The sequence below is a fragment of the Takifugu flavidus genome, chromosome 13, assembly GCF_003711565.1.
Source record: "Takifugu flavidus isolate HTHZ2018 chromosome 13, ASM371156v2, whole genome shotgun sequence".
In the NCBI taxonomy this organism is placed as follows: Eukaryota; Metazoa; Chordata; class Actinopteri; order Tetraodontiformes; family Tetraodontidae; genus Takifugu; species Takifugu flavidus.
In genome coordinates this window covers 5,794,619-5,814,697 of record NC_079532.1, presented here as the reverse complement: position 1 = coordinate 5,814,697, position 20,079 = coordinate 5,794,619, and the positions used below count along the sequence as shown (strand labels likewise).

The 20,079-nt window shown below is 42.7% G+C and overlaps 1 protein-coding gene across 1 annotated transcript; it reads left to right on the top strand.

Moving 5' to 3' along the window:
• The first annotated feature begins 2,354 nt into the window (after positions 1-2,354).
• Positions 2,355-4,462, top strand: LOC130536660 (cyclin-dependent kinase inhibitor 1B-like). The gene is made up of 3 exons (XM_057052763.1): positions 2,355-3,079; positions 3,229-3,346; positions 3,786-4,462. The coding sequence occupies exons 1-2, from the start codon at positions 2,551-2,553 to the stop codon at positions 3,342-3,344; spliced, it is 645 nt and encodes a 214-aa protein (XP_056908743.1). The 5' UTR covers positions 2,355-2,550; the 3' UTR covers positions 3,345-3,346; positions 3,786-4,462.
• Positions 4,463-20,079: the final 15,617 nt, after the last annotated feature.

Here is a 20,079-nt window from a genome sequence, read left to right as displayed (position 1 = left end):
TGATTCCTGAGTTTTATATGAGGTTGTCCTAAAAATCAACAGCATACGGCAATTGTGAGATCAGAGATGAAGAAAAAAAATGTAATTTTCAGTTCAGGTTTATCTGCAAATAATTGTTTTCCAATAAAAGCAAATGTAATTGGATTGTTGAGCTCATTGAAAAAGAAAAAAAACATTACAAAAGGTGTGGTGATCCTGCAGATAAACAAGAACAATCCTGGGAAAAGACGAAGAATTGACAAATAACAGATGTAGGAAATCGCTCTGGGTGTGTCAAAAGACAGACCTTCAATCTCAAAGGAAGCAAAACAGTTTTATAGGTGTCACAACCTGTGTGTTTCATCAAATGACACCATTATTCTGTTGTTTAAGGCACCATGTGGTGATGCCTGCAGCAGGTCTATAACATCATAAAGCTTCTATTGTTGTTTTCCAGGTGAGTGGCCATGTTTGGATGAGTGTCCCCCTCCAAACACATGGGAAAAATCAGGCTTCATGCTAAATGATCTATCTATCCATATATTTATATATGTTATGACATCTTTGACCCTAGCATACTAAGGATATGTCAAACATCAGATCTGTTTATGCTTAGCCCCTTTTTAAACATGCATTTTGCCCTCGAGGTATTTGAATGCTTCATTTTATCCCTGAACATTTGTCTGTTCAGAATCATTTAATCCTAATCTAATCCATTCACCAATGTAATGTTCATCGATTACAAATGAAAGTAATGATGTTAAAGTGAATGTCATTGTGACCTTAAATAAACGTAATTAATTCTGTTGTCTTATTTTGATTTAACATTTAATATTCAAAATAAACTGTATAATCGTTGTCCACTAGAGGGGGCCACCACAGTACAACACGCTTATTGTAAAAAAAATACAATTACCATTACGTTGGACACACATTAATTTTGCCAGCGTTTTTACTTGTCAAGATTAACAGCAACTAACTTTAAAATCAGAAAACTATTAAGTTGACAGCTGGCCTCAGCTATATTGGATTTTAGTATTAAACGCATGGTACGATATGATATAACATTTGACACTGAAATGACCGGGGGGTGAAATGAACGTGTAAAGGCAAGAGCATCTACCTTGGCCCGCATCTGGCTGTTCGAGGCGTCTTGTGGTCCAGACCCACCCACTGCTTCACTGTTTAATTCGCAATGATCTAAATTCTATTTATAAAAGCAGCAAGAATATATACACAGATATATAGGAATTATTAAAAGTATCGTATATGAAGTATCAACGGCTGGTCGTTTAAAAGTTATTGCTGTAGTATCAATATTTAAACACTGGGTGTCGTTGTGTATGCATAATTCCAAAATAGATACGTTTTGATAGAAGCGCAACAGACTACAGACACACTTAAATTAAATATATCAATCTTTTTTTTATTAAATATACTATTCTTTCACGACACAAATTTAGAAATGTACACATAAACATGCGTGTCTGATCACGCAGAACCACCAGTCACGTTTGATGTCCCTCCAACCCCCACGAGCAAATCTGTGTCATGGTTGCTGTGATTTATCACCCTAGTACTCTTGAAACCAAACACTTCGTAAATGGAGTGAAACACTGATACTTTGTTTTTTAGAGGTCTGAATTGAAGATAAACCCCTCCACGGCAGTCTTTGTATGAAAAGTAAAGGTTGTGATTGGCTAATCTGGATTACAGCAGGATCATCTTTTGACAAAACAGTGCTTTGCTCTTATCCTCAGAGAAATTGCGTTACTGTATATCCTTTTTCATGGGCGAATGATAATGATAATTTACCGATGCTTAGTTTGATCACACGTTGTGCGTAAATCCAAGGTGCTCCGCGAGCGTAAAACCCAGGAGAAAAACAAGATATGAGCTGCTGATCTGTATTTAGAGGGAAAGTTGTCCAACAAGAGGATTGGATTAAATCAACATCACCCATCTTAATATTATAATTAGAAAAAAATCTGTTTCGATTTGGTGATTTAATTGCTCACAGTGAGTGCAACAGAACGCAAACAGTCCCGGAAAGAAGAACTCACAACACTGCGTAAAGGGCGCTTATGAACCCGGTAAAACAAAGCTGCAGAGCCTCCAGCGGCTCATGAACGTAAACAGCGATCCGATAGTTTGACTCTGACGTGAGGAGAACCCGTTCGGTGTTGCCAGAGGGGCTGACACCAGGAGAAAAATCAAAACGCTGCGCTTTGCTCGGCGCACAGCCAAATGGGCGCAAGGGGCCGGCGGGATATCAGGGTGGGGGTTGTGCGTGTTTTTGTAGAGGGTCGGGCTTAGATCAACCAATGAGAAGGACGACCGAAGTGGCTTCTCTGACTGATGAGTCGTTAGTGGGTTATATGCTCCACAACTCAATGCGAAGGTACATTTAAACGGAGCAGTGGGGAGGAGAGAGACGGACGAGAGGAGGGAAAGAGAAGCAACACTTCGGAGGCAGCAACAAAACAACAACAAGGCAATCAGGTCGCTCATCAGGGAGCCACAAAGTATCTTATTTGGCCATTGCAGAGGGTTACTGGAAAGAATCTGGAGATGTCCAACGTACAGTTATCCAACAGCGCACTGGAGAGGCTGGTGGCCCGGAGGACCTTTCCCCTCCACAAACGCACAAGTGTCTGTCGCAACCTCTTCGGACCGGTTGATCATGACGAGCTGAGCCGGGAGGTGAAGTCAAAGCTGCGGGAGATTTCCGAGCGGGACCAGCAGAGATGGAACTTTGATTTCGAGAGCAACACACCACTGGATGGGGATTACAAATGGGAAGAGGTCCCCGTGGATAACACCCCGGTGTTTTATATGGACTCCGTACAGGTCGACAGGACCAGAGTGCCGGCGACTCCAGTCAAACAAATGCCATCTCCGGACTCTGAGACTCCAGAGACACCTCTTATGGATGTACAGGAGCGGCTGGCAATGCCCGAGAGCAGCAACCCTGTCTCCCCGACCCAGGTCAATCAGGAGAACCGCTCGGACAAAGTCAACTCAGGGAAATCGACTCACAAACTGGTTCCGTGTGTCAGACGCAAACGGGCAGCATCTACTGACAACGCGCACATCACCGGTAAATAAAATCTCATTTCAATGTGTCCAATATTTAGCGTAATCTGTCGACGTTTGGGGCCCTGAGGCTGGCCCCTGCGCTCACGCTCATCCGTGCGTAATCTTCCTTTACCAGAATGTCTGTATCCTGACTATTTTTCCCCTTCACAGACTTCTTCGTGAAACGAAAGAAGGTCGTTGATAGAAAATTCGGTGACATGAGCCCCTGCCATCACACCAAGTCTTCAATCCCCGTGGAACAAACACCGCGGAAGAGGATTCGTTGAAGGTATTGAAATGTATTTTTGAACGCGTAAAACGCTTTGATTAATGACTGATGGCTCGTATAAATCGCGACTTCTTAGACCTTACACGTTTTGCTTTGGCCAGGAGGGTTTATTCATAGCCATTTGTGTGCCTGTTTTTATTTTCACGACATCGGTTGTGAGGATTAAGGCTGAGTCAAAGAGCGCAGACAGCCTTATCTGGGAGGGGGTGGGGAGAGATGGTGGTGGTGAAATCGTAGTCGTAGTGATAGTACGAGCTGTAGTAACTCCAGTGGTTTGGGGGAGGGGGATGTGCGTCACGATGTGGCGGGAAAAGGCGCTGGCCAAGGGTGACGCCTGCTGCTGGAGCTCCGTCTCCTGTTTCCTCAGAAAGCCGACTCGCGTCTTTCTTCGGACCTGCCTCAGATGACTCACCCTGCTCTTTTTTTTTCGCTCTCTTAGGTGGATTTGCACTATTTCCCCGCGCATTGTTTTAAAGATCAACGTGGCGGACGTTTCTCCCGATATTTGAATGTCGGAGAGGAGGTAAAAAGGAGAGGAAGGTTCCCGACCGACCGGCCGGCTCGGTGCGCCTTGGCGGAGCGCAGCCTGAACACCGGAGCAGACTCTCAGGACTGAACGGTTTGGGGGTGGGGGAGTGAAAGAAACGAAAAAAATATCGGCGAATGACTTCTAACCAGTACAAATGTAGCATTCATTGTTGCTTTTGCATCCAGCCACTCGACAGTGTTAAATGTTTTAACATCTGTGCAATCCTAAATTACTTTATAAAATAAAATTCTACACTGGCCAAAAGTGTACAGCTTTATAGAGACAATAGCTTATAAATGTTTATTTCTGTTCTGTTTTTCTCTTAATGTATATTTTTAAGACTATTTTAACTTATAATTTATTTATGTTGCTTCGTATTTGTTAATTTAGCCAGACGGCATATTTTTTTATTTTATTTTATTGTTTCCGTTTTGTTTTGTGATATTTTTGCAATCATGTAGCTTCCCCATAGTAGCCCACACGTAAATAAAATAGGTTTCTTTGTGTTTCTGAGCCGTTTTGTGTGTTATACAAGTGCCCTATAATTATGTCTTGCGAAAGATGGGAATAAAATTATTACCTTCAAATTGCCTTTGTGCTTGTTTTCCTTATGTCGTTTTTCCCCGTTGATACTGAAACTGAACTTGAAACTGAGACGTGAAACTCGTCTGTTGGTGTGTGTTTGCCTTTTCTGCATTCTGAGGTCAGCGGAATCGAAAGATGGACGTTATTTTTATACGACAAGACAAGATTAAATTTAACAGAAGTGCTTTGTTAACCACTGCTATTTACAAGCTCTCAACAGGAGACGAAGGTAATGTCCATTAGGGCAATTTTCCTGAAGCTTTTTGTCAGTTTATTTACCTGGTGGGAGGGAAAGACGCATTTAGACGCGCAGCCGCAGCCATGGATAGCATGGCAGCTGCGGGATATAGGCTTGGATTTAAAGGCCCTTTCGCTCCTCTAAAGAAGCAGCAGCTGCCTTTGGATCCCCGCTTTGTGAGCCACGAAGACACCCCCACATTCACACGCACTCAACAAGCCCTCTAAAGACCCACTCACACACTGTTTACTCCACCGTGGATACACCGGGCGTGGAGGCCACCTGCCAGACCTGGAAAAAGAAAACTACTACTCTTTGTAATTGTCGTCCATTGAAACAATCCATTGAGGAGGTCATAGTTGTAAGTTTACCCTTAATTGAAAGAAGCCAAATGCAGCAGCGGCCTGCGTCAAAGCGGCTGCTCTGTGCGTCAGTGCGCAAAAAACAAATGCGCATTTCATAATGTCTCTATCAGGCTTTTTTTCCAACCCTTCCGAGCTCCTCTGACTGTCTGACATTACTGTTTTGATGAAAATGGAGACTTTTGATGGCCAGAGTGACTTTGTCAGCTCTATACAGCTATAATCTCTGACGGGCTTGTTCTGATTTCCAACACAAAGCGCTCTCCGGCTCTATTCTTTCCTTTTTGTTGCCATATGGCAAATCCATGTAGACATAGCCAAGACCCATTCAGTCAGCCACAGAATGCCCTGCATCGTGGAACAAAAGACACTTTGTCTGGCTTCTCTATTGATACGCATGGGCGAAAAAAATATTATAATTAATCTATGGCTATATCCAGCTAATTAAGGCCCATATGCCCACGGGGAGCTGTGGAGCCATTCAGTGTAGTTTTAAATTCACAATAGTTTACATGTTAAAGACAACAGCTGTTCATGTGTTACTTTAATGAAGTCCTTTCTCTGATGGAGACTGGACACATTCAAGGGCTCAAGTCTTCCTTTCGAGTTAAAGGGGTCATCTTCCTTTATTTGTCTCCACAGCTGTGCAACTATATAAAATTTGTTCCAATAAATAGAACTTCAAATTACATTCGTTCACTCAAAATGGTTTTGGCTGTGAGCCATTGCTGGAAAGCTCATAGATGAGGCCTTAAATTTAACTGGTGCACTGCTGTTTGAAATATTAAATCTTCGGATAAACACACCGTCCAAAGACCTTGCGGTTAAAATCCCTGCAGTTACTGCTTAATTTAGCCATGCTGCATGTGTGATGGACTTAAAGGAAAGAGATGACAGCTAACATGCAGCCCTCATTAACAGGCCAGGAATATAACCAAGCATGCAGCTGCTGAGGATGGACAGAAACAGCCACATGAGCCCTTTGGTGCACCATGTGACCTTTAACTCCTGTTTAATTTGTCTCAGTATAGTCAGAAACATGTAATCTGTTTTTGCTGTTGTCAGAGCACTCAGACACATCACTGAGTTCTTAAAATGGCAGATAATGAAATTTCATTTAACAAAACAACGTTTATATTTCTAAATCTTCTGACTATTCGTTAAAAAAAACAACCAAAATGTTTAAGGTGTCACATACCGAATAAAATAGTGTTTAATCGATTTAAAGGACTATCTAAAATCCATCTTAAAACGATGGCATCTGCGCGTAGCTTTTCTGTCTCTTAATTCTTGAATCAACTATAAAATGCTGTCTGTCCTCGATAAAATGCGTCACTAATCCTTCTAAATGCTGTTCCTTTCCGGGCCTGATCTGGCAAATAGTTTGGCTGCAGCCGTCTGACGCGTCTGGCTTTGAGACTTCAGGCAAATAGCAACTGAGATAAAATGTTGGCGTTGAAAAAAAACGTAAATCACATTTTCATCTCACAACACACACAATTAACGGGACGCCTCGCCAAGACTGCAATTAAATATAGAAAAGAGGAAAATCGGCCAAGAAGAATTAGCATTTTCCATGACCATCTGGCACCGGCGCAGGCGACAGGGAACAAAGGCGAGCTGGATGGAGAGGAGAGGCGAGTGTGCCATCGCATTGACCTGCAAATGAAGCTTTGTCACCGAGTTAAAGTTCCCTGACCCCCTTTACCCCCTCCCTAAAGGAGACTTCTTTTTACCTATAGTGTGACGAAAGAAGGCCCGAATTCAGGTCTGTGTATGACAAGAGGAGCTCCAAACAAAATGATTGATATCATTGAAAGATAGCGTTTTTAAATTTACAATTCCGTCATCAATCAACGAAATAATGATTCTATCGTTACTTTTAATCAGATTTCCACATAATAAGGCATGCATGCAAATTTGACATGATACCAAACGGAGTTTGATTGTTTTTTGGGTTGTTTTTTGTTTAAACTCTCTTCGTGTGTCCGTGCGTCTTTGCCTCCTCAGTGTGGTCATAATTGAAACCGAGTGCGCATTGAAAGAGGGGTTTGCAGTGTGTGTGGGTGTGTTGATGGCTGGACACCTGTGCCACCCGACCGCACCCCCAACACTCCAACTGCGCAGGCAGAGGCGTGCGTGTTTGAAAGGCGCTTGTAGTGGGGGAGGGGGCGTCTTGTTTGTCACTCCATGTTATGTAGTTTTATTTGTGCCATTGTGCCTGTCAGTGATACAACATAGTCAAAGTTTTTACCAAATATTAAAGAAAAAAAAACATATAGAGCTCAAACACAGAATCAGCTATAAAAAAAAGAAATCATAGCTCTGACACACCCCCTCCCCACAAAACTGTCCTAAAGTTCATTACATATAGACAATTTGTAGGTCCAGTTTATGTATTTCTGTTAGATGCAGACATGTGCCACTATTTTCTTTTTTCTTCCCTGGGTTTTTTCCTCCCTTTTACATCCACTCAGTATTCATGCCCGCGGATAACAAAGAGCGCGGCTCAATCCACGCAGGAGGCGGTGTGGCAGCGAACTCGTGGCAGCTTTTCAAATATCTTCTTTCTCTGTCTCCTCCTTTTCTTTACATCTCGACTTTGGTCTCGGTTGAAACAGAGAGGAGGGGGGGTTAATCAGCCTCCCACCCTCGATTTCTAATTCACTTTCCTCTCCCCACGCATCAAGGGGATCGGATTTAACGCTGCCCCGAAGAAAAGCGGATCCTTTACAATGTTTCATAACGTGATGGAGCGAGTGGCTTAATGGCCTGCCTCGGCTGCTTCTGCTCCCCGAAAACACGGACTTACTTCACAGGAAATGGAAGGTAGCCAAAACGAAGAGCATTTTACAATTAAATGTTGCAAAGTTGACTTTTTAGTGCAAAGGAATACAATAGATTTGCACGATCCTGCCCTTGAACTAACTGATTCCATCACAGAAAGGTCCAAATTAGGAAAATCAAATAAAACGTTTTCTTTAAAAATTCTATATTACAGGCATATCATTATAATATCTTATTCCAAATTAAAATGTTTACAGTTTTCACGTTTATTGCATTCAAAGTAAAGGCCAACAGCTTCTGCATGTGAGTGCACTTCAGGACACAGCAGGTGACATTTGGGCTAAACAGCACCAAACAATCCACCTGATCAATCACGTAGAGTGTCAAAGCTGCCAGTTCCTGCATGATTCCAGTTTGATTGATCTTGCAGCTGGTCCCAAGCGTGCATGATCAATACGTCTCCACTGGTAAGCTCATACATGTGTTGCATTCCCACAGTTGATTCATTGTGTACAGCCAGTCAGAGATGCACTGGCTGGCCTCAAAATTAGTGCAACCATGCTCAGCAGACCCTAAAACGCATCGCGAGTCACTTGGTGCTGATGCTGGACCGAGTGCAGCATCTTTATTTGGATTCATCTAAATTACCTGTGAAATAAAAGCGACACCCATCCTCTGACAGTAGATAAATCAATTGTTTGCATGAGGAGGGAATCGAGTTGGTGTCCTGCCAGCATTTGCAGGAAATCATGTTGAGAGAAGCTCCATCCAAAACAGACTGGTTCTGGAGCCCGTTGAGTTTTTCACGCGCTGTATCTATCAATAACTGCATAGCTTCACTGGTCAGTGAATGACTTTACAACCAGACGGCCATATGTAGCTCCGCAGGATCGGGTCTGCCTCATTGTGACAGTAATTGGACAGAGAGGAGAGAGGAGGAGAGAGAGATAGCGTGATGACACTTGAGAAATGAGATCTAACTCCATCCCAGCAGCAGTCCTGACAGCCAGAGTCCTCCACCTCCATTCTTCTGCTGTCCCCCATTGTTTAAACGCTTTTCAGCCCCTCTGAACCAAGCCTGTTCTCCATCACGTCCCTTCTTGCTGGGGATGTGAGCCCTCTGTTCAGCGGCTGTTGTCTGTGTTTTATCTGACCATCCATCCATCCATCCATCTCTAACACCAACAGCTTCCTTTCCATCATTTCCACTGGCAGGGCCGTTTTCTTCTCCTTCCATCATCTTGGCCCATAAAACTTCGGGAGGAGGGCGAGCAGGCTGAGTTTTCAGGGCTGGCTACACCGCTATGGGGGCACTGACTCGGACTAATGCTATTCACACCCCACATTTGCTCACCAGGCCCTATGAAAAGGGACGGCCATGGCATCTTTTATGGAACATGCAACAATGGGCCGTCATTCATCAGACAGCAAGAGCACTGAGGAGTGTCAAAGTTTGAGACTCATCCTTGGTGCTTTCAGGTGCTGGTTTACTAGCGCCACGTTAACACACTGGCTTTATTTTTATTTTTTAAATCCTTGGATATTTAAACAAAGATGAGAAGAAGGGAAATATCAGAATACAACACATCTTTTTCAAAACTCTGGTTGTCCTAAAGTTAAACATTCACATGCTGGTGACACATGAATGAGTGTCTGTGTGTGTTTATGTGTGTGTGTGTGCATGTGCTTGTATATGTTTAGCTGACAGAAATGCACTTTGCATCTGCTGCAGATATAAATACATAGCTGTGCTCCCAGGTCACGGAGCCACTATTAATCTTCACCTTTACTTGGCTGCCCCTTCAGACGGGGTCTTGCTGGCAGCACACAACAATACCCAAAATGCCGTGGGGCCTTGTCAGCCCTCTCTAATTTGTGGCTGTCGTCCTGGGGTTGAATTCAACTGCTGCTGGCTGCTTGACCTGCTGCATTCTGTTGGCAGATTAGCAACATCTTTTAGCCTTCACACAGGGCAAAACCAATGGGCTGATATGCAGTGTGCAACCTCCTCAGCAGGGAAGTCCTGCACAGACACACACGTGTGTGTACACACAGCTCATACACACGTTGACGTTAATGGATAGATGAAAACATGAATGGTACATTGGGGCTGGAGAGAGAAGCAGGTGATGAGGTGCTAGGCTTTGTAAAAGGGACTAAAGGAAAAGGGAAAGTGTCTCACTGTGTGTTTTGGTGTTTTGTACTTACACAGTGGGCATTCATCCTACATTGTGCATATGGAAATCAGTGTATCGAGTGGCCGGGCGGCAGCTTATGATCAGGGGGAAATGGCCACACTCCCTTTGTGCATCACAATAACAAATGTAAAACATTTCCTGCCCATATTCATCATAGGATGCATATTCAAAAGCATTTAAATTTAGAAAAGGAATTGTTGATTATGTGTTGTATCAAAAATAAAGACCTTGTATCAAAAATAAAGACAAAGAAATAAAACAAGTGACATATGAAATACATACAAAAGAAACACAGCCGTGTCAGAAGGAGCAGCCACAAGTGCAGATAAAAACTTGCATCATACCATCATACCCTTCTCAATAAATGCTATTTATCATTAAGTTCAATCAGCTGCAAGGCCCAAATTAGTTGACAATGATAGTTGTGAATGGAGCACAAAAAGAAGAAAATAAACAAAAAAACAATCCCAAAACCAGCATCTGAAGCCACAATGAGGAATGAACACCTGGGCCTGAGCGTCAGGACGAGGGAAGACCTCTCTCCACAATTAGAAACTATTGCTACGGAAACACACGCATGCTCCTCCCAACGACAATTTGTATAGTATACACATACATGCACACACTTGTCAGCTGCAGGCCAGGCCCAGATGGTGACAAACTGCGGAGCTCACTTATCTGTCTCGGACCTCTAAAGGAATGCTTAAAGACTTCTCCAATTCCCAGTGGATGTCACCAAAATGCACAGAGACAGAGGCACACCATCTGCTCCAGGCACCAGGGGCAATCCCCTTTCCTGTCCGTCCTCAAATTCAACCCCCCACCCCATTTTTTTTAGCCATTCTCATGGTCGCTGTGTCATTCCCACTCCGAGTCACTGAGGATGAGCAAGAAGTACGTCTTAAATTATTTGGTTAATGTTTGGGAATTGAGCTATTGGCACTTTTTTGTTTGTGACTCTTCTCAGCATTAAATAATGTAAAGTTTGTTGCTCTGTTCTGAAATATTAGAAAGCAAAAAAAAGCCATTTTGACAATTAAAATTACAGAATTCATTCTTTACAAAGACAAAGTTTTTAAAAAAAAAATTTTCTTTCTATATTCTTTCTCAAGCTACATTCATCCCCGCTTAATAGGACGAAGAAATAAATAATAAGGTGGGTATGTTTTTGGCTACTTCTGTAGCGCTGTTTGACAGTTGTTATTGAGGTGACTGTCAGCCGTTCCAGGAGTAGAGAGCCTCAGCATGGAAATAAATATAAGCTACATTACCTTAACGTGTCAAATAAATCTAAAAACACGTCAGAGAGGGTGGTGAAACAAGCAAGGTGACAGCTATAATGCAGCTTTAAGAGATCAAATCTGCTCATGATAGTGTGTGGTCCACCCAGACTGTGAGTATAATCAGTTGGCTTTTTTGGTCGTGAGTGCGCCTCCACGTGCACAATTACAAAACTTTAATTTAAGCGACAAGCACGAAAGATGACAAGGGAAGGCTGAAACCTTTGTCGTTAGTTTCGTTGTTTTCTTCAGTTCAGTAGAAGCCACAGAGCTTTTCTCACTTCTCAGAACATTGACAGTTTCCTCTTAGGCAAACAGTACTTGGTGGGAGTTTAAGTTTAAGGAAGTAATTAATAAAAGCACATTGACCCAGTTTATTAAGGGCATGTGAGGAGGTTGCAAAGACCACAATTTCTAAGCATGGTCTTGTTTGTCACAAAGAGTTTGATACAAATTATTTTTTCATTTTACTTCAAAAACAAAAATCCTCAGCTCCCACTAATTCTGCAATTCAGTCTTTAAATACTAAGGATCCCTCAAGACAAATAGAAAGCCTGTGGACCCTGGGTTTGAGTTATAGTTGAGATGACAGACACATACGCATTCACAAACAATAAAAAAAGAACCTTCCTTTTCCTGTTTTCTATGCCCATGCCTTAAAAAGGACAGTGAACTCAAACATTTTAAAACTGTTGTCAACATTAATTTGAGTCCTGTGCTGCTGTTAGTTAAGCCCATAATTCCCCACAGTCCTAATGCCAGCACTTTTATATGTTTAATGTCCCTCCGCTAACAGAAGAATCATCAATGTGTCATTTGTCGGAGGAGCATCCCTCGAAACGAAAGTTAAAACGTCGAGTCTCAAGTTATGTTATAAGTCTTCAGCAAGTCAGGACAAGCCTCCTCAGCACCCCCCAGCCTGGAGCAGCTTTCCATCAGCCGCTAACAAAATGTGTGGAACAAATGGCACCAGCCAAATGGAGGGGCAATAAGGCGAAGGGGGCCCTCTCTGAAGTGTGCGTCTGAGTGAGTGCATGGGCAGGAGTGAGTGTGTGTGGTGATGAAGTGTACCCAAACAGACAGGACGCGGTGTGTGTGCGCTGTGTGGATTTTGTAGAGTGAATGAATTTTGAGCGTTCAAAGGCGAGTGTGTGTGCGTGTGCCTGTGAGAGAGAGCAGACGTACACGTTGAACACAGCAGCCCAAAACAGCAGTCTGTCAGTTCAAGTATGCCCCCATGTGACCGCTGCGAGAAGTAGGTCGAGACGGGGGATGACAGAATTCTGGGACCGCATCTTCTTTGTAATTTCCTTTTTGTGTCCATCGCTTCCAAAAATATCTTTGCGCAGTCAGACTCAGCTGCGCGACAAATTAAAGGGCAAAGCCCATGATCCAGAGGGTCTCTGACACGCTGGCAAACGGCGTTCTCCCTGAAGATCTGCTCTCTTGTGGTGTTTCGAGGATGGAGGCCGGATGGCGGACAGACGGTCACTGAGCTGTGTGAAGGTCTGACCCGCTGAGTCACGCTACTCACAAGTGGCACCAATGGAAACATCTGCATTTGCTGTTTTTGACATATGGATTCGATGTTTTCCACCAATTTGTGAGTATTTGTGCGACCACATAGAAAAAAAAGACCCTCCGTGGAGGGCATACCTTCTTCTTTAGTGTGCAATGATGCACAATTACAATTGTTTGCTTGATTTAAAGTTTAACTCTATCCATCTGTCTGTATTTCAGATTCCATTCAACACACACTCACTCTCTCACACACACATACACACACACAGCTACATTGTTATACATGTAGTGCTGAGTTGTGTATTCGCCCCTGTAAACTAATGGATAACATGCTGTCCTGTGGAGGGACTCTTAGGTGGCTGAATGGCTTTTTTGACACTCCCAGTTACTGGTCAAATCCCTGCTCTTAATGCACCCGAGAGGATTTTCACCTCCTTGATTCTGACAAAGAAGGGTAGTGTTAAGATTGGACGGCCTTCAAAACGAGATCCTGTCACCCTCAAGAGACACTTGCAATGCGGGACAGTGGGGTGGGGGGAGGCAAAGTAAGCAAACAAGGCCACTGCAAGGGACTGAAGCAAATCAGAGTTTTGTTTGTCCATTTTTTTTTATCAGATGGGCTAAATGAGCTGCCTGAACTTCAGAGTGGTTCAATAATAGGGGGCTCATGATGAGAGGATATGTTTATCTCCGACAGAAAACTTCAAAAATAACAACAATAAACAGTTTAGGGAGCCGAGATTGTGAATCGACACTGATATGCCCTGAGTCATATCTCTGTTGCCGCATCAAGCCATCTGTCATAAATTAAACTCCTTGTGTCTGAAAATGAGGGAAAAAAATATCATGTCTATTAGGTTCTTTCATCCGCCCACAACATAACATCTGGATGGAGATGACATCAGACGGCACGACATCAGTCAGATGTGGCTTCCAATTAGCCAGCAAGGCTGCTTCCCTGCCTCCCACACTTTTTTTGTTTCCCACATTTTCAGCAGAGACAGAAGGAGAACCCTGCATGAAGAGGCCTGGAACTGCTGGGTACCAGGGCCCGTGTGCAAAAAAACAGTACTAATTGCTCTTGGCTGGCTTTTATAAAGTTTGAAGTCATGTTGCTGGGCACCACACCCACCCCATCCGCTCTAAAGCTGCTTGCACAGAGGCGACAACTACACACTATAAACACTGCTTTGTGGTCACCACCATCAAAGCTTCCAGTGGGGGTGACAGGTCTGGTACTACATGTGTGTATTTGTGTATGAGACAAGGTTATGTGCGGCATCTGTCATCGTAATTCTTTATGATTGCAGCGTTGTGCAGCTTGATGGGTGAATGCGGAGTTAATGTGCCACTCTCTGACGCCACAAGGGATGTCTTTTAACCACAGTCGGCCCGCTGGCACTGAGGGTGGGCTGACATGAAGCAGAATATGAAGAACCACCAATGAAAGATACTCGGGTCAGCTATTGATTTTTGAAAGTGTTTATAAAATGGAATGGTCAAGAAGGGCAATTTTGATGTAAGCAGTTCTATAAGTGAAGTAGACCAGGGTGTACATTCCAGTACACGGCGGTTCAGTTCAGGTTCTTAGTTCCACAGAGTCCGTTTTTATATGTTAGCTGTCCAATAGTAGAGACTAAAGCTAGGAAGTGATAATCCACCTACAAACTTATGCCTTTGTAAAAACTCTCTCCTTATCTGAGAGGTCTTGTATTTCCAGATAAAAGATTAAATTAGCTTATTTATAACAAAAAAAAGGACTTGGGAAAAAGAACAGCAAACATTCAAAAAGATTTCATGGAGCATGGAAGCACATTCATTTTGATTCAATTTACCCTGCCTGCTATATGCAACTTGTTCTACCAGGGGTGTAAAATTGTTCTTTTACAGATCTGACAGCCTATAGCAGATACACACACTAAAATCTATCCCTGGACAAATGTATCACTGTTATACACTTAGATCCAATTCAGAACCTTTATAAGACCTACAACAGATTATTCAATCGACCCTACTGAAAGTTTTCTCCTCGTTCAGGGAGACGACCACATCAACTGTCTCTCATTACTGTAAACCCCTCCCCCAAGGGGGTTCTGAGCTGTTTAATTCGCTGGGATGCTGATTGTCTTTTAATTTGACTTGACAGAAGACGTCCTTCCTTCTCACCGCTGTCATTAAGAAACCCCTGCGATCATAACAGGAAGGTTCTTGTGGTGACAGTAAGTTGTAGTTCATTTGAAGGTTTTGGAGGAGGGGCATTTTCGAAAAAAGAAATGATAAACAAGTGAGACAACAAACTCAACAGCATTTTTGGAGTTCTTAGAGACAGAGGGATGTAAACCGAGTAGGAGGTCGTTCATATGTCAGCCAGGTGTTGTGAGTGTGTGAAGAAACATTGTCTGAATTCTCACCTTGCTACAGGGGCGAGACATGTACATCTGAATACTTACATAAAGACGTAAATGCGTTAGATGATTTGATTCCAAGTGTACAACAGTTCAAGTGGGTTCTGAATGGACTCAGTGTACCACACACATCCTGACTTGTGTGCCAACCTTCAGCGCTGTCCCCTTTGGAGTCAAGAGTCAGGTGACTTTACATTTTACATTGTTTTTTTTTTTCCCTTTACACTTGAATGGATTTCCAGGATTATCTGCGGGGGCCCTCTTTCTTCTCCTTCTCATCCTCTCTTTCCTTCCTTTCATTGTTCCTTTCTTTCCCTCTTCCTGTTTCTTCATCTTTCATGTCCCACACTTTGTCTCTATTGTCCTCTCTCCCCTTCACCTTGCTTACTTTAACACCATCCCTGTTTTTGTGCCTTTACAAGCAGGCAGGCACCTACAAACCACCCTTAACCACCTTGTATCACTCCACCTTTGTATTGTGTAATTGTAATTCTCCTTGCTCCGTCAACACACTATGCCTATTTTATTGAACTTATTTCTCTTTACCTCACATTGCTCCATTTTAATCACCATTTGAGAAAAAAAAAACAAGGAGACTTTTGGAACAGATCCAATGCAAACATTCATATCCAACTACACCTCTCTGTCCATCCACTGGCAGCTGTCCATAACACACACACACACACACACACACACGCACACACACACACACACACACACACACACACACACACACACTGACATGCTCTAATATAATGCAGCGCCACAATACAGCCTGCAGCTGTGGAGCTTTGTAAAGCTTTGGCTGTGCTCAACCAGAAATAGCAACAAACTCTGGGCAGGGAAAACAAAATAAACAGAGATTTGGAGTCTCTTTCGTGTCTTGAGTCATCTCAGCGTGCCATGAAGTTGTCATGCAACAGAAAGCGTTAGTCAGATGGGAACCCTTCCTTATAGGAGATGGAATGATTTAGTCACAATGAATCATCGTATGCACAAAGACCAGATGATGGCCATCGCAGCAACACCATAAAGTCCTTTCTTTAAGAACTTTCACTTCCTTCATTTGGGGTTCTGTTTCTTCTAAGTCAACATTTAGTTCCTTGTGACTTTGTATGGTCAGTTTATGTTACACCACCCACTTTTCTCAAGTTCTCCTTTTTTTGTGTCAAAAGCTTTCAGGAAAAATGTAACTCCATAAAACTCTCAGCTCAAGGGAGAACTGAGTGTGGTCAGCCCTATTCCACTACTCTTTATTTCCATCTCTTGTGTTTTCTTCACCTTCCTTAATTGATTATACAGTTAGTTTTAATATCCATCACTGCTGAGGGGACCTTTACAGCTCCTTGGTGTCATTGACCTGAAGGTCAACACACAGGAGATAGTGGGAAAGTCTGAGTTTTAAAAAGAACAAAACAAAAGCCTCAGATGACATACTCAGAAAACTATGTTTTGGAGTTGTTACATATATCATTTTACATATCAAAATTAGTTTGCAATAAAATCCAGGTAAAAGTTCCCTCATGTCCCATAACTCATACCATTGCTCCAAATGCCATCATTTTCAAAGTAAACTAAGACTTTTAACTTGACGTTATTCTTTCAATCTCTTTCTTTTTCCATGTCCAATCATCAGATTACGAACACAATTTGGTCCAAAGCCCTGCACATGTCTTCAACTTAAGCCTTCAATTGTTTCCACACACATGCTGACAGCTCGTTAATGACAAGCAATAAAGGTTGTGTAAACACATCTGTTGGCACTGAGTTACCAGACAGTAAAAGGCTGTAAAACGGTGGGACACTGAGTCCGACACAGGCCGTCCATTATCAGCACTGTGTCCTTGCTTTAAGCGCCAAACCTCGACGACGATTCAGAACAGCCTGTATTTGTTTGTTTGTTTTGTCCTGGTTGTTAAATGCTGGGGGATAAGTATGGATCCTCTCCTGACCAGTGCCTTATGCTTGTGTTTTATCACTACGCACCAACTACGAAAGAACAAAATCTAAATAACAATTCTTACGAAACGCCACAAATGGCTAATCTAGTTCAATGGAATAAAACAAAACAAAGAAAAAAAAACCCAAACCTAAACGCATTTTTATCTATGGCAGAGAAATTTCAAATTATTTCTTTAAAAAAAATCTGCAAATTCTAATTTAGATTTAAAATCCAATTTGCAAGGCTGATGCACACAAGTAATTAAAGTGTTCAGAAAGAAAGTCATTAGGAGAGCAGCAGATGAGGATCTTCATACTGGATAAGCAGCGTTATCTCAGCATTGTACCGGCACATCTTGAGGGAATAGACGCCACATGGCTGATAACTAGATCTGCCTAATACTGCGAACAGATGGCGCCGGGCGTATCACTTTAACTGCAAAAGTGTTCACTGATTGAGATGAAACCAGAAAAGCGGTGATTAAGAACAATCAATAGCAGTGATTAAATGAGATTTGACACAAAGGACAGGACGCCTGGACGCAGAGACAGAAGGTTTGAACATGTCCCAAAGCACCTATTATGATGTGGGCAGAGCTCAAGTTGACACTGGCTGGAAATGAAACTCGGGACATCGTGCAAATGAGTTGGACTGTTTTAATGACAGCATTGATTTGTTTTTGCCACAAGTCAGAAAAATGTGGGGCTTCTGTTTTCTTTTTCTTTAGTAATTTACATAATAGAATAAACATAAGACCATTAGGCAGGTGGAGTGGAGTCAACACACGCTGATGTCTGGGCTCTAGCTACTGTATGTGTTATTTTTCTTCTGTATTTTAGTTTCTTTAGCATTGAAGCTAATGGGTGTGCTTGTGGACATCTATCTAACTCACATCTGTTTTACAACCTTTGGGTCAGTTTTCACCTCATCCCAATAAAGATAACAAAGTTTTAACTGCGTCTCCTCTCCTATGGCCTTGTTTTTTTTCTCTCATACTGTCTCTCTCTCTTTCTTTTCACCTTTCTGCAGATATCAGCTTGAGAGCTGCTAGCTGACCTCTGACCCCACTGGCCTTCCCTGTGGGTTTAGATTCAGTCAATAAACAGATTGGAAAATAAACAAATATCCATCTGAGTAAAACAAACCAAGCATTTGATTTTTGACAGACACAGACCTCCAATTTCTGGGACTGGAATTTACTGTGCATGTGTGGTGTCCACACATGCAGCTGTCCACATCAGCATCTGTTTGGCAACATAATCGCTGCATTAACAAGAAATAATTAAATGAGAGAGGCTCATTTTTGAGTTGTATTATCATTACTAGAACACCAGTTAGACTGATTTTCCCTTTATTGTATGTGGCAACACAAGGGAAAAGATCAGTTTGGAATAATTTATTTGTCGATGTCGACACAGTTTGCTGCTGTTTGGAGGTCCTACACAGTTTGACTTTGACCGTCTGTGCCTCCACCTCCTGCTGCTGCTGCTGCTGGCCCAGTTCCAATCGGCACTGCAGGCTTTTCTCTGTCCAGTCTAACATTCCACCTCGCTGGCCAGAGAATGCCAACCCCCAGATTCCCCCTTTTCCCATTTTATTCATTTTATTGCATTGACCATGTGTTTGTATCTTATTGTACATTCTGTCTTCTGACTTTGTAATATGTTCTACAATTCTGGGATGTTTGAAGTGGAATTGTCCTGCTGGCTTTCAATTGCAGGAAGCCAGATGAGGCTGTGGCATGCCCGGCATTTCACCTGGTTCCATTGGCAACTCCAGACACCTCCCACTCGGCAAGGGTCCAGACATGAATCTCCTTCTGAGGCACGCGACGCCTCGAGCATTGTTTCCAGCTTTTGCTGCTGCTCAGGAGTTCAGTACAGTCTATTGTCCATGTCAGCGGGGGACCGAAAAAAAGGCACATTCAAGCAAAAGAAAAGTCCTGAGGCTGATATATGTGTTGTGCATGTACAATTAAAGAAAATCCTAGAAAGAAGACATTTTAATTTTATAGAATTAACCCCTTTACTCACATTTCTTGCCTGGTGCAGTACCAGCCCTGTCGTTATGTCAGTATTATGTCAGCTGGTGTATTTTAATACCATAATAATTAACAATTGGACAGGAATCTTTTACATCCAATAGCTCCAGTCATTCAGTTACCAGACCTTGTAAGAAGACTATTACAACTGGAGAATACTTAGGGTTATATCTTCGGAAACGTGCAAAGCTGTTAAAATATAATGAATAAAGCTCCATAATGTAAATTCTGTGTTTGACTTTTTTCTTTGAACTGTTTCAGGCACTTCAACTATCAACATCACCTGATGTTGTCAGATGTGCCGCAGCCACTGACCACCTGCCATATCCTGACATGCAGGATTCATGAAATTCCACTCAGCTATTTCACACCATGGATCATAAAATATACATGTGAGTGCCAGATTGCTGTTCAGATTCCTTCATTTTTTAACAAAAGAATCCCAAGCCTCCACATTTAGGTATTGAAGAGGCTTAATAAATCTGAATGATTGTAAGTCTAACTGGATGAACTGAATGTTTGAGACAATGTCTTGAAAATCTCCATATCTGCGACCATGCAACTGTTGTTCATCCAGCACAGCAGCTGTATTTAGCTCTGCTCTAACCACTTGGCTGTAGCCCAGTTTAGATTATCACCCTTGTAAATTGCAGTCATGGTTAATTATGTGGAAAGGGAATCCATGACTTGTGCAGTTTTGGGCGAAAAGCCGCTCCTGCCCTGCCACATGGGCAAAGCGTATTCACAAAACGCACAAGCAACAAGGCACGGCCTCCCTAACACATGCTCGCTCAGAAAGACACATATTTACGCATACTGTGGGCCAACACATGGCACGGACCACC